This window comes from Syngnathus floridae, chromosome 3 (assembly GCF_059516105.1).
Source record: "Syngnathus floridae isolate MCC-2025c chromosome 3, RoL_Sflo_1.0, whole genome shotgun sequence".
Classification (NCBI taxonomy): domain Eukaryota; kingdom Metazoa; phylum Chordata; class Actinopteri; order Syngnathiformes; family Syngnathidae; genus Syngnathus; species Syngnathus floridae.
This window is the reverse complement of record NC_142415.1, coordinates 15,719,619-15,734,118: the sequence shown is the minus strand read 5'-3', so window position 1 is coordinate 15,734,118 and position 14,500 is coordinate 15,719,619. Positions and strand designations below refer to the sequence as shown.

General features: G+C 42.2%; 1 protein-coding gene and 1 long non-coding RNA gene across 6 annotated transcripts in view; one reads left to right on the top strand and one right to left on the bottom strand.

The window, feature by feature from the left end:
• Positions 1-14,500, bottom strand: part of kif26ba (kinesin family member 26Ba) — a 50,119-nt gene that overhangs the window by 13,557 nt on the left and 22,062 nt on the right. For all 5 annotated transcript variants that reach the window (XM_088372204.1, XM_088372205.1, XM_088372206.1 and 2 more), the window contains 8 exons: positions 13,931-14,112; positions 9,944-10,154; positions 3,375-3,590; positions 3,140-3,233; positions 1,481-1,626; positions 1,233-1,349; positions 456-642; positions 127-316 (listed from right to left, as the gene is read on the bottom strand). In XM_088372204.1, coding sequence (XP_088228330.1) covers positions 127-316; positions 456-642; positions 1,233-1,349; positions 1,481-1,626; positions 3,140-3,233; positions 3,375-3,590; positions 9,944-10,154; positions 13,931-14,112 — 1,343 coding nt within the window. The remainder of the gene's footprint in view (positions 1-126; positions 317-455; positions 643-1,232; positions 1,350-1,480; positions 1,627-3,139; positions 3,234-3,374; positions 3,591-9,943; positions 10,155-13,930; positions 14,113-14,500) is intronic.
• LOC148400789 (uncharacterized) lies at positions 146-7,905 on the top strand. The gene is made up of 7 exons (XR_015857787.1): positions 146-324; positions 540-647; positions 1,246-1,315; positions 3,144-3,243; positions 3,343-3,408; positions 3,516-3,611; positions 7,124-7,905. It is a non-coding gene; the product is annotated as an uncharacterized LOC148400789 (long non-coding RNA).

The window sequence follows — 14,500 nt, the reverse complement described above, 5'->3', positions numbered from 1 at the left end:
ATGGACTTGATACAGTATTTTATTGCTTGACTTGGTAAGTAGCATCCATTTTCTACTCGTCTTGTCTTATCTTCACAGGTGATCTTAAACCTGACTCAAATGAGTTATTTTCACATCGAAGCTTACTTGTACGGGATATGTTTGCTCCCGTTGACCAGGGCCAGAATCACGTTGCCGAGGGCTGACAGGGAAAGGCACAGAGGTGCCGAGCTGGGCGAAGAGCTCTCCTTGCCTTTCCCGGCCGTCCCGCCGCCGAGGACACCGACGTCGCAGCTGCCCAGGTCCAGCAGATGGAGGCGACTGCGACCTCCAGACACTTGCAAGGTGGAATAATGGAAGAAGAATTTAGGAGACGAGCAGGGGAAGGCTCAAATAACATTTGAAAGCAAATGCTCAAGGTCCAAAAAGTTAGAAAATATTTTCGTATTTGAATTGGTGGAAACATAAGAACTCACTTCCTCCCTTGCCTGTCTTCTCCATTCGGTACTGGTAAATATGCAACGTAAACAACATGTGTGAATTCCTGTGGTCTTCTTCAGTGGTGTCGGGACGTTGGCTGCTGTGGCGGGCCGCAATGGCCGCGTCCAGGAACCAGGCCGCCTTCTCCGGTGTCGGAGCACGCAATTCGGACTGGTTCTGGAGCTGCGGTGAGTGAGAGAAAACAAGATTGATAATTTAAGAAGGCACAGCCAGACAAGAGGGGAGGCTAATGTATCGATGCACGCCACCCAGCGTGTGTTTATACGATGGCCATATTCAATTAACACCTTTCTCACGTGCATGGTGTGTGTGTGTATGTGTGTGTGTGTGTGTGTGTGTGTGTGTGTGTGTGTGTGTGTGTGTGTGTGTGTGTGTGTGTGCGTGCGTGCGTGCATGCTTGATTTACTGCAGGGTATCATTACTGATGAGATTATGTCAGATTAGTGGGGGATTACACAGATGTTCTTGTATCACACCCCCTAATCCCATATAGCATTGGGCACACACACAATTTTATTCGTACTCTGTTGCCCACAAATAATTAACAGGATAATCGCAAGAAATAAAATTGTATTTAAATAATCTTGATCTCTCCGTGCTTCATCAGATTTGCAATATCTGGCTTCTTTAGCTTCTTCTATATCTGCCCTGTGATTGGCTGATTCACCCACACGCACAAACACATAGTACCTACGCACATATTGTACACTCACAAGTTAACACAATGTGTTTTATATGTTGCATGTTTGTACCTGCATGCCACAGATGGGGTCCTCGCACAAGTAGACTCCAGGAGACTGTCCATCCTGTAAACTGCCCGTGGCTACCTCAGAGAGTAAGTCCTTCAGGTTCTCTTCTTTGCCCCAAACCTTTCACAAGCACACCCATACAAAGAAACAGTAACACATCTAATTTCTGGTGAGCATGCATTACATCTGATTAAATTTAAAAAGTAGCCACTGTGCATGTTTGGAGTATTTAGAAAAACTCAAAGACGAACCTCAACTGCGGATACGCGGACAGAGAAGCGCGCCCCTGTTTTCTCCCTCCTCTCATTGATGAGTTTAAAGAGCCAAGAGATGGCACAAGGGATAATACCTAGCGTCTGCAGGGAGTCATGGCGGCCAATCATCGTATAAGATTTGCCTGGATCAGACAAGACAGACATACAGACAGTGTGTGAAATTCAATGCGTATGAAGTGTGTTTTTCCCCTTGGGCACACACACAGACCTGCTGTGGCTGTCAGGAGATCAGAATGCAAAAAAAAATGTGTGACACCCTCCTGAAGACTTATAAGGGCATGAACAGGCTGTCATGTGAAATGTGTCTGATTTGTTCTGCGACACAATAGAGGATCAAGTCCTTGTCAGCGGCACTGTAAATTTACTATGTTCTCTCTTCCCTCCTGTTTCCCTGAGAGTTGTGACTCACTGTCACAATATTAATGTATTTGTCACATAGTATAACAATGATTTTGTATGAGTAGGTTTATTCAGATTTTTTATTTAGTCATGAAATGTCTGCCAATTTTGTAGTGTTACTTGTTTTTCCTATTGTTGAAAATAACTAGTCCACCTCAAAACTTCAACATATCAAAGGTTCATAATCCACTGAGAAGCCATTCAAGGGTATTAGAAGGTTTTTTTCTTTACAAAGATAATGCTCACTTTTGATGGACATGTTGATAGAAATGTCTTCAACATCCTACAATTTGGGACTTGGCCATAATTTCTGCAAAAGGGAATAATTTGCATTCCTAAAGGCCCTCCAATAAATTTAGTCACACTTGGACTTTTAGTCATTTCTCCATGTTCGTCGAAAACTTGACTTTATGAAAGCAGACTGTGTGAGCCGGCGTGTGTCTACAGCCAACAGCCACAGAGCCCGCCATAAATGCTCTGTGTGTTACTTTCCCTATTTTAATTAGTGAAAAAGTTAATGCCCTTGTAATGCAGCCTCATTACTATGGATGGCCGTAGGGGGACTACATCAGCGCTCGTCTGTTGTTACGGCCACTCCAACGAAGGAGGTCGGCATGGTGCGATATCACCTCGTAGAACAGGAATATTGATTGAAACAGCAAAGCCTACTGCTGTTTGATGGATTCGTCTGTTATATAAAATGACTCACTTATCATTTATCAAGTACAATTGAGCAGTGACAAGCACAAGCTCGTCTCTGCGCGCCTTGCACATATTGTCTTAACACAGCAGGGCTTCTATTCGAGCGGAGTAATTCTCAAAATGTCCTAGTGGTAATCTTTGTGGTGGTACAGGAAAGAATCACTGCCTAATTACAATTGTAATGACATTTTAAGTGCAACACATTTCCAATTTGTATTTTAGAATTGTTAAGGCCTACAACTAATTTATCTTGGTCGTGATTGTGGTACATGAAATCTTTTAGAGGAGACTTCAAGTTTCCTAGGAGTTTCTAGGCTTTGATCGCATGTTGGTTGTGACATGTTTTAGTTTATAGTGAGAGGTCCCGACCCTTTTAGGATTGCCTTCAAGAGGATTAGGTAGCTAGAGACAATGCAGGCCCAGAATGACATACTAATCCCCTTCTTTCTTTTTTTGTTCTGATCGATGAGAGCCAGCCAAGGCACATTTTGTCAAGCACATGTGTGTGTGTGTGCGCGCATGTGTATGTCTTACCCAGCTTGGAGTGTCCAAAACAGAAGACACATCCATCTGCTCCATTCACTACTGACTGAATCACCTCGGCAACCGTTCCCGCGCACACTTCCGCCTAGCAACAGGTAAGGCAGGACAATCATGAAGAACCAATTAGAGCTGACGTCAAGACACTGTCAAAACCTGATGTTGGGTTAGCATTTAACACTTATGTTGCGACATAGAAAAATGGAGATTACTCGGCGAGCCCAATTACCTGTGACGCATCAGGGGGGAAGGCGGCGTCAAAGGTAAAGATCTTGGGAGGGACCTGGCTGGCCGCTGCTCTTTTCTGGGAAGCGGTGCTTGCTGTCTGATTGGTTGACGGGTCCATGATGATGATCTGTTTCTTCCTCAGGTCCACTTTGAGAAAAGAACTGGACTCGGCCACATCCGACTGAGACGCTGGACACACACGCACCATCACTTTCACCTGAAGAAGAAACGCCTTTAGGTATTAATCATGAAAAACTATGCTGTGGATACATGTTTTTTCCACTTAGATATACAATGCAAATACTAAATATTTAAATATTTCATGGACTAAGGAGATTATGAAGACAAAATGTGAGGCTACACACAAATTGGCTGTTGTGTTACTATGAGCCACTCTGAATTCAATACATCCCCTAATTCTTTGCCACGCTTCTTTCTGCCTCCACACCCCTTGGCTTCTATTTGCCTAATGTCAAAATCCTCTTTTAGCCGCATTTCCATTCCTCCCACTGCCATCTCAAACTGTTAGCAGCCTCAATTTAAGCGCTTGACAGCTCCCATTGTTCGGTTTGATAGCAGAGGCCGCAACACGCTGCATCACTTCAGACTGCAATTTATTTACTACTTTTTTTTCCCTAGCACATCAGGTTTTTGTTCTGTTTTCATTTTTGGTTTTTAAGTTCGACCTAAAGCTTGTACATTATGAATTTTACCATTAGGTCGTAATGTTTCAGAAAAAAAATCCCACCTGTTGCTCAACATAACCCTTAATTCATAAATATCACAAGATAAATTCCTATATTACATATTATTATGAATATTTGAATCATTAGCATTGAGAATCAAGAATCAACAATCATTTCCACACAATTACGATCAATTATAATCAACCATTACGCCCAGGGCTACCTCCTATGAATACAAAACATTTTATTCATTTTTAACACATAATTTCACGACCGAGGGACAAAAACAATAAGGGAGCTGAACAAGGTCACGCTTCAGTGAGCAACCCCATCTTAAATGACAACTGGGTTATGAAGTGTAAAAGCATAAAAGCCTCTCTGGTGCCTGGTAACTAATATAAAAATATATTATGTAGCCCATGTTGTAGAAAGGGGGATATAAAATCCAAAGAGGTCTTAGCGCAGAGTGTGTTGCTGTTTATGTGCACATTCATCTCTCGCTCTCTCACTCACATCTAATAACATATTAACAGGCTTTCCTTTGGTTGCATCATTAAATGACCATGGGCCATTTAAGAGAGTTGGTTCAATAAACTGTGTGTGCACGTGCCTATGTGTGTATGGCTGTGTATGTTTGAGTCCCTCCCACATGAAAATAATTATCAATTTTAAAATGTTGCTTCACACTCACCTGTGAAAGAATAAATATGCAACCTTGGTGACCCAAGTGAACTAAGCAGTGGCTCTGTGCCAGGTCAACACTTTGCACGTCACACAAACACACACACTCCAACACACACTTGAATTCCACATGCCCTCTCGTGACCCCAATAAAAGAGCCCATCACATCAGTGAGAGCCTGGGGGAAGGATTTTACTATTGCATGCTTTACAAGGCGTAACTCATAAAATCTTCCCTCCTCTTGAGAGCATTCTCTCTTCTCTTGTCTAAGTGTGAGCGAGTAAATAAATGGTGGATACAATCCACGAGGCCACGATGTATCAGGTCCTTTCAAATTGTGAGATAAATAGCAGTGAAGAGAGGGGCGAACATGGATGTGTACGAGAAGGCTCCACTCAGCAGCCACAAAATTAGGTACACCTGCATAATCCAATGAAATCCAAAACCACCGCTGCATAAAAAATGCTGCCTTGACTCAAGTAATGAGAAACACTTGCTCGGTACTGTATCCCACCGGGCATTTTTGTTTAATTAAAGGAGACACATTGTGGAATTTTCCACAAATTAAAACGGTTCCCAAATGTCTTTATACTCTTTTGACAAAATATCTTAACAATAAAGAACTATCAATCTCTTTAAATAGCCCTGTTTTTAGGAGGGTGGTTGCGTGATATGCAAATGAGCAACTGCTCACTCTGCTGTGTGCCAATAATGGTACAACTTTATGTTACCATGACGGCGATCGAGCATAACTCTTGAGAGAAGCATGGCTGCCTATATAGCGAAATATGTTTGAGCCACAGTCTGAGTCATGTTTGAGAATTGTTCTGGTGTACGTTAATGATGTGTGTGGTGGTTTTAGTCTAAAGCTGCATTCAAATCTTGCAAGCAGTTTCAACACGACAAACTCCACTTTTGAGTTTGGTAGAGATGTCACAACGTCTGCCAGATCTGTTTCTGTGTGTGCGTTTGGACCAACGTCTGCCACTTGATCTTGTGTCAAAACAGTTGGTGGGAAATAGCTTCACAGAAACACAAATCCAGCAAGCTTGTATAGGCCAGCAGATTCATCCATCTTCTTAGTCTTTCCAAAGACATTAAATGCCAAATAAAGCCGCGCACCGAGGAGTACGAATCTATAGTATCCCCCTTGTATCCCATAACGATCAACCTAATTGGTGACAAAAGCACCAAATGGTCCTGAGCGTTTAAACCAGAGTCAGGCTAAGTTGTGTTTGCATGTGTGTTCTGATGGCTGCAGTATTCTCAAAGGATCCTTGGCCTACTTCCAGCCTGGTATGGATCAATACAGTATGTGAAGCCAAGCACCATAGCCAATTTCATGCAGACACACTTTGTTGATGAGAGAGCACAAAGCTAATGGACTCTTTGTTGTGGTTATTGAAAAAAAGAGTGCTGGTGAGACAACACTCCACACATCCCTTCATCCCTCGCTCAAAATGGACGTTCCCTCTATCCTTCACGATTGTGTCATTTCTCTTTCACAGCACTCGGAACTAATGGCTCTCCCAGATATCTGTTCGATGGTTTCACCTCCTTCCTCTCCTGTTGCACACGATGAATCGGCGTAGTCTAGAGTTAGCTTCTCTTTCTAAGATATTTGAAAGGCATGCTTTGCAAAATTGGCCAATCCTGACAAATTGTATTTTTGAAAGATTTACGAGGGTTTGTAGTAATTTACAGTCGAACGCACTTTTCCAGACGGATCTGCTACGCCTTCATACATTCTTGGATGGATTCTTCCGACATCCTCCGCATGACATCACTCATCATATCTACGAATCCCATGACCTTGGGTAAAAGGAAAATAATCATAAGGGATCCAGCGCAACCGTGTTCTTCTTGGCCAGGAACTGGGAATGCTCAATAGTGAAGCTATCCTGACATACCTATTGTCTCTGAATGAAGTAACAATCTCTGTAGATGTGCAGGTTAGTTGCCTGACCTGCATGTAAGGGGTACGAGTAAAAACGATCCTGACCCCCCCCAGGGTTTTTTTAATGAAAAAGCCTGCCCAAAAAAGCAAATAACCCAAGCATCGCAACATCTGTGTGTACATGTGTCAATAACATGCTCCACCTCTGCCAGCACTGAGTGTATTAATATTTCATCCACAAGGTGGAATACAGCAGTCTCCTAACAGACTCACTTATTCATTTAAAGGCATGAGAGCACACACACAACAAACGCACACACACACGCACAATTTGCTGCCTGAGAGGGATCACCACAGCTATTAAAAATTGATTAGCTGTCATAGTATCATCTCCCCCCAAGGTCAAGTCTCAAGCCGCATGTGCATGCAAAATGTGGAGTGCATAGATGAGATGGGATAAAAAAAAAATCTGCCTCTGTCCTCTAGTCATTGAAAACACTGAGAAATGGAGATGAGCCGGGATGAAAGGATGACCAGGAGCAAGCTTGAGGGTAAGAATGAAGAAGTTTAACCCTTTAGCTTTTTGTTCCCTCCCTTTTAATTCCCCTTCTCGTATCACTGACTTTTACATTTGTATTTCACCAGACTATCTTGTTCTTCTTATTTTTTATTATTATTATAAATACCAAATAAGCAGGTGATATGAATACTCAAACTCAATAGGCTGGTGTAACATTCTGTCCAAGGCACTTAATAAGGATTTACTATCAAATTAAGTGTCAGGCTTTGACTTCTAATTGCTCATGAAAAAAAATGGAGAAAAAGCAGTGGGTCATTTTTTGGATAACATGACTTTGCTACATTGTCAAATTGTAAAATGGAATTTCGTTGACTGATACTTGTGTGCCCCCCATGCTCGTCAATGAGAGTCTCCCGTCTGCTTGATTTAATTACGGTGATGTGAGGGGGCACCTACGACCTATAGTACAGCATGAATGGACCGTAACAATACCACAAGGGAAGATGAGATACACACGCCACTCAGGAACATCCTCCAAGGGCTTTGGATTAATTTGACATCTTTGACGGTAGCAGGTTTCAGCTCCTTGTAACACACGTGCCCAGCGCAGGCTGCTGATTTCCCCCAGCTTTAAGTGTGACGTCTCAATCTGGTTTCTGCCATATTAACATTGGGCCAGCAAACTAAGCATGTAACACAAGATGAATCTTGCAGCCTTCCACTGGGGGATTTTTTTGCTCATTGTACATTTTTCAATGTACAATGTAAACCTTTGAAATGCAAGGTGCGGTGTTGGGGGGTGAGCAATGTGTGCAAATGCCATTGCAGTAAGGTAAGCCGACCCCCACTGCTGGTGACATTTTTCCTGGAGAAATGTCACCCCGGTCATTTTGGTCCCCACGTTGGAGCATGCGTATTTGATTAGCTCTCGGCGAGATGTGATTGATTTTGTATAACACAAGCTTGTTATGTTGAGAAATAGCAGGATATGGTTCTCGCTGAGAATCACTACAATTTCTATTCCACATCACAGCAGTAAGGTCTCGAGCACACTGCTGATACAGGAAATTTGAGAATAAATCCAAGCAAGCAGATATTGGCTCTAAATAAGGGAGTAATTTAGTTTTAGTATATATTTTTTTAAATCGAACCCAGGATGGAATGAGCACAACAGCCAATTCAGTCTACAAATTGTGTTTTATAATAATTGATTATTTCTAGGCTGAAGCATATTCGCAACAATAGTATAGAAAATAGATGGATGCATAGATGGATTTTTCTGATAATGAAAAAGAAACAACAGGCTAAGTCAGTTTGGTTAGATTAAGATGCTACAAGGCAGACTGTATGTGTGTGCGTGTGTGTGCATGCATGCGTGTGCGTGCGTGTGTGTCTTCCTAATAACTGAGGAGACATCTGTCACTTTCATATGGAGATAAACTCGGGATGGAAGCTAGAAAACGAGCCTTAATTGATTGCACACAAAAAAAGGAATTCTTTAAAAATGTTGGTTTCGTGCCTAATTTTACTTACGGACAGCAGAGTGACAAAACTCAAATTAAATAACAGACACAATTTATGTACACTATTATGCTTTCCGACCATGTCAATTAAAACTGAGCATTGGTGAATGCAGTGATGTACTATATCTGATTCAATTTGGCATTTGCACCTCAGGGGTCACCAACTTGGGTACGCAAGGGTTCCTATCCATGTTTTGGATGAATCCCAACACACCTGATTCAAGTGATCAGTTCCTCAGCTGTCATTTCAATCAGGCATGTTGTGGGGGGGGGGACACGTCCAAAACACAGTGGATAGGTGCCCCGGAGGAACAAAGTTGGTGACCCCTGTCCCCGTATATGAGGAAGAAAATAAAGCCCAGGGAAAGGATTTACTTTCATTATTAAAACTTTTAATGCTGGGCGATAAAGTAGAGAAATACTGTTGACCACAGAATTGCTCAGCACTGTGATGCTTCGAGAAAAGCTTGCAGGGCGAATAAGTAAGGCTTGTTTGTTTCCATTTTAGTTTTAGGATGCACTCCTGTGGCCTCTGGATAGAGATGACACCCTTTATATAGTAGCTCCGTATCACAATAGACAGGGTCTGTTTCATGTCTGTTTAGTTTTATCAAATGCAGTCATTTTGTCATGCCAATACAAATCCAACCTTGTGGGTGAACAGTCAGTGAGCCCATTGACTGTTCGCGGAGGGGGGGGGGGGCGGGGGTCTAGAGCACTAAAAACTCATTACACGGACAATCGATATTGCACACACTTCAGCAGCATGAACGCCTCCTCAACCACATCCACAGGACGTACACGCACACATTTCATCAAGCGCAGGCTAGGATGACAGATGTCTTTTGTCAGTTTGAGCTATGTTACCATGGTAACCATTAGGCATATTTTGGTATGATACGGCAGAGGTGACACCAAAGAAAAGCATCCAGCTTACAGTCAGGGTTGTGAAACATTCTGATACTGACATGCAACCAATTCAAATTTGCAGTACTAGTACTACTATAAGTAAAGTTTACCTTTAAAAAAAATAATCCATGTAAGGCTTAATAAAAGTTATGTTAAAATGGAGAAAAAAATAATGACACTTTAACCTGGCCAGTTTTCTGAAAATATCCCCATATACCTTTATACATCAAACTGGTTTGTAAAAAAAAAAAAAACAGGGACATGAAGAAAATCAACTTTTAAAATGTTTTCCTAAATTAGAAATATGAGAATTGAATTGAATGAGAATTATCATTAAATAAATACATATCTTACCTTTCCGGGACCAGGAGTGTCTTTAATCTTATTGGCTGCACGTAGAAGGCAGGGAGGGGCCGGGGGCGGGGCTACCAGAAGGGCGGAACTGAAATTTGTGGGGAATAATTGGCTGTCGTAATTTGGTGATGCCGATGTCACGGGCAGCGGCACTGTTGGTGCAGCCTTCAACTTCTTCTTCTTGGATGTTAAATTCAGTTTCTGTGCAGCTCTGACAAGGAAACAACAGATGAAAGTTTGATATTGTTTCCATTCAAACACGAATTGATGTTTTTATTTATGAAGATTTGCTTGCTAACAAGGATCTACAATTGCATTCTTAAAGTTGAACAGGAATGTTAATTGCAGACTGGAAAATATACACGCACGTGCACATCCACACCGTTGTTGACATAAGTAGCAACATCTGGATGGGGAGTGGCTCATTTGCTTTCTTGTTGCTCTATTCCCTGTGGCGTTGTGCTCAAAGGGAGCCACTTTAAAATTATATTTATATTTCTGCTGCATCTATTCCCAACTCAGGCGCGCGCGCCTTTGTTCTTTTTAACTTCCACTTTCCAATCTCTCCTTCTTCCTCTCTGTCTGCTGCCCTTATTCACTCAACACTGCATCGTTTTTATCGTTTCTTGACTATTTTCCCCCAAGAGAGCGCAATCGTCATAGAAGGTGTTGTTGTAGTAGTCAGCACACTTGCATTACAATTATATGGTTCTGGATTTGACTCTTAGCTATGGTCATTCTGTGTGGAGTTGCTTCATAATAGCATATTAGTGCTATTCAATTACATATTTTCCATGCACAGCTGAATTAATTAATTCAGAAAAAAAAGAACATTATTACCAAGTAATTGAGCTCTGAAGCTGTCGGAATCCTGCGTTTTGTCATTCTTCAGATATACTTTATTAACGTGAGGGTAGAGCGAGCGAGAGGACCTCCTGCCCTGGTGCACACTCGGTCAAAGAGCTATATCTCACATCATTGGCTTTCAATTAAGTGCAGCGGGTTACTGAGGTGCCTGCCAGGTGGAGGAGATGGGAAGGTGGCTATAGTGTGGAAATAATGGAGGGGCCATACTAGAGGAGCAATGTTGATTGGAAATTGAAGGTTAGCCATTTTAGACCTTACTGTTTTTTTCAATAACGTTGGGGAAGTGCACCATTTTGAGAACAAAGACGATATTTAGTGTGTACAGGATGCAACCAAAATTTACAGCTGACATCGGGGGGAAGGCAGACTACACCCTAAAGTGGTCGCCAGCCAGTCGCAGGATACATCTGGAGACGAACAACCAATCATCCAAATATGCACACCGCCTATGAGCGGGAATTGATCCCACGCTTCCCGCACGCGAGCGACTTTGACTTCTACAGTTTGATATTCTATATTGTTGCAACCTTAAATGGTTGGAGTAAGATGATGGACACGCGCTCACGGGACTAGAATCCTCCTCATGTCGAGGCATCACTTTACTATAATCCCCTTGTCAAATCCATCAGTTTGACAAATTGTCATAAGACATTCTATGACTGTGCGTGTGTGTGTTCTGTGTGGTGTACATACACACACTTCGACATCTAATTGGCAGCGTTTGGAGACAAGTGGCCTGGGATTTGGCTGAGTGGATCTATTCCAATCTGACTCTAAAATGAAGGGTACTTGTTTTCCATCCATCGACTGCCTCCCCCCATCCATCAGCACCTCCTCTGTCAGCCAGCCTCCATCCTTTTCATATATAACCCTCCAGCCCTCGGTTCCCTTTGTTCATTCCTCCACTCGTCTCCATCCTTCACTTCTCTGCTGTCCCCTTTTCGCTTCAATCCCTCTCGCATCGCAATCAACCACCAGATCTACCTCTGCATTTTAATCCGCTCTCACCAATTATTCTTTATCCTCTCGCGGCACTCTCGTTTCGCCTCCCCTCAGTGACTCTTGTGGCTTCAGTGCAACAGCTCTTCAAAAATATTAAACGTCATGCTCAGGTTGAAATTGCAAGTACATTCCGACAAATACAAAAAGGATTTTAAAATTGAGGCCCGGATCGTGGGTTTATAATATCACAACACTTTATTGCATTAGACTTGTCTAAATCCCCATACAGATTCACAGTCGAACAGGAGCTTGAAAAAATGTTCTTACTATTGAGAATTAGAAAATATATGAAGTAGGACTAAAACGATTAATCGTATAATTTGACCAATTCAATAAAGAATCACATAAAAGTTTGCACTACAACCAGACTAACTTACCGAAGTGACATGTGGGAGGTTTTTATATGATTTGATTCTTGCATTGGCTCTTATTATAATGTCCAGTTGTTTAGGTAAAGAACCTAAAACAATTTGTTTGATATAAAAGAAACCAGTGAAGTGATGTCCAGTTGTATGTTATATGATGTTGAGTAAGGGCAACCCATTTAAAGATTTTCTATCTTCAACATTTCTGATTCTTTGCTAAATTCACCACCAAGTGTCATTTTGGTCTTAAAGAGGCATTAATGACAGTAAGAAGTACAAAGAAAGCCTCTCTCTCTTAGCTGTTCTCCTTTCAAAATAACAACACCTTTCCAATTCACTAAGTCACTTGGGACCAATTCATTTACTCTAGGACCTCCGGCTATGCACGCACACCAACCACACAAATCCCCAAAGAGGCAATCGCCAGAGCATGCAGTAAAAAATTCCTGCACTGATAGAAACTCCCTTCCCCCAGTAGGAACGCACGCACACACACACACACTCACACACACACATGGACCTAGCATGTACAGCATGTCTCCATCTTTTTACCCAGCGTCCCCAAAGGGCCACTGCCGCACGAGGGGGGGAAACGACAGAGCGCCACCGTGGTTTGAGAGTGACATATTCACGGAGCCATTGGCACTAATGAAAGATATTAGTCATACATGCATTAACGGAACGATGGAGGAGGTCAGTGTGGAGGCAGGAGGATTTAGAGAGAAACTTGGAAGGAAAAAAAGAAGCGAGGAGTGAGAAAAAAAATGAAGGCAAGACAATGGCATCGAGCGACAAAATGGAAATGGGGATTTTGTGTGTGTGTGTGTGTGTGTGTGTGTGTGTGTGTGTGTGTGTCTAATAGGGGTGTCTGCATGCAATTCACGTCTAAGGCTAAAGAGCATGGCAGCCATGGGATTTAGCAGCCCTGCATGGCTGCATCTACCATGAACACACAAAAACAGGAAAAAGGACTGCGTAAACAGTTTTGTGTTCAAAATTAGCATTGTGTCTCACACACACGTGTTTGATGTGTGCAGCAAATTGTGTGTGTGTATGAAGGTCACACTTGGAACAAAGGAACCACTTTGTCCCCTTTGACATTCTTAAGAAAAAGCATCACAAGATACACAATCCAATTATACGCCCACAAAGAGAAGCCAAATACACAACAACACACTTGACACCTGCAGCATTATACTAACTATGTGTTCTTTCAACGTAGACGTTGATGCTTGTAAGTGATCCCAAAAGACAGCTGCTTGTGCACGGCTGGAATGTGAGCCAGATGTGTGTTGTGTTTGTGTAAAATGTCCTCCCGGTTCAAAGGTGAGCGAAGGAAAAACGAAAAAGACGGCATGATTACATGTTTGTGTGAGTTCCACTTGAATTTACAAGCTGGTCATGACACTTTAAGGGTTAAGAAAGTAACACCGGAGGAGTGTGTCAGTAATATATAGACGGGGCGAAAAAGGACAATAAACACAAGAGTGACCTGTAACTGTATTTGTATTGCTTGCTCAATGTGAATCTCAACAGTGGCTCCGTGGCTGACACAATCACCGCCTTTGTTAGCATTTATTATTTAGTGTTCATTTTGAGCTTCCCATCCTTAGTCATCAATAATTTATCCTCCAGTCTTATTGGACGTGTGTCACAATGGATGTCTTCAGATTTAATGACATTTGAAAGATGATACTGTGCTTCATTTCTATAAAGTGATATTGTATGTAAGGCTGAACTGAGTGCATCTTACCTGGCAAAAAAAGAGGCTGCAGACGAACTGGTGGTCTGCGACGTGGTGTTGGTCGCCGCAGTGTGTGAGGGTGAGTTTGTGTGTGATGTTGAGTTGCTGTGTGAAGGCGAGTGTGTGTTGTAGCGGTTCAGGGCAGCCTCGGTCAAACCTTCTCTGGATGCATCTGACACCATCTGGGAGATCTAAGTTAGAGACAAGAGAGAAAGGAAGGATGAGGAGAGTTCATTTTGATCACAACCACTTTTAGGAGATTGTGTTTTTATACTTGAAAATGAAATGGGAGGGAGAAAAAAAACAAAGGACTGAGGTACGAAGGCTACATACCAAGAAAATGAGTCTGTATGTGCTATATGTGAAGCGCTTTGTTACAGCTGCAACTGTTGTAAAATGCGCTATATAAATAAATTTGTATTGTATTGTATTGTATTGTATGGCGGCCATTATGCTGTTTCCAGGGCAACCCGGGAGATGTGAATTATTATTTTTTTGCTTTGACTTGTGAGCTCAAATGTGAGGTATGACCATTGTGTGATAGCATTGACCACAAAGTACATTACAAGCATCAGTTTG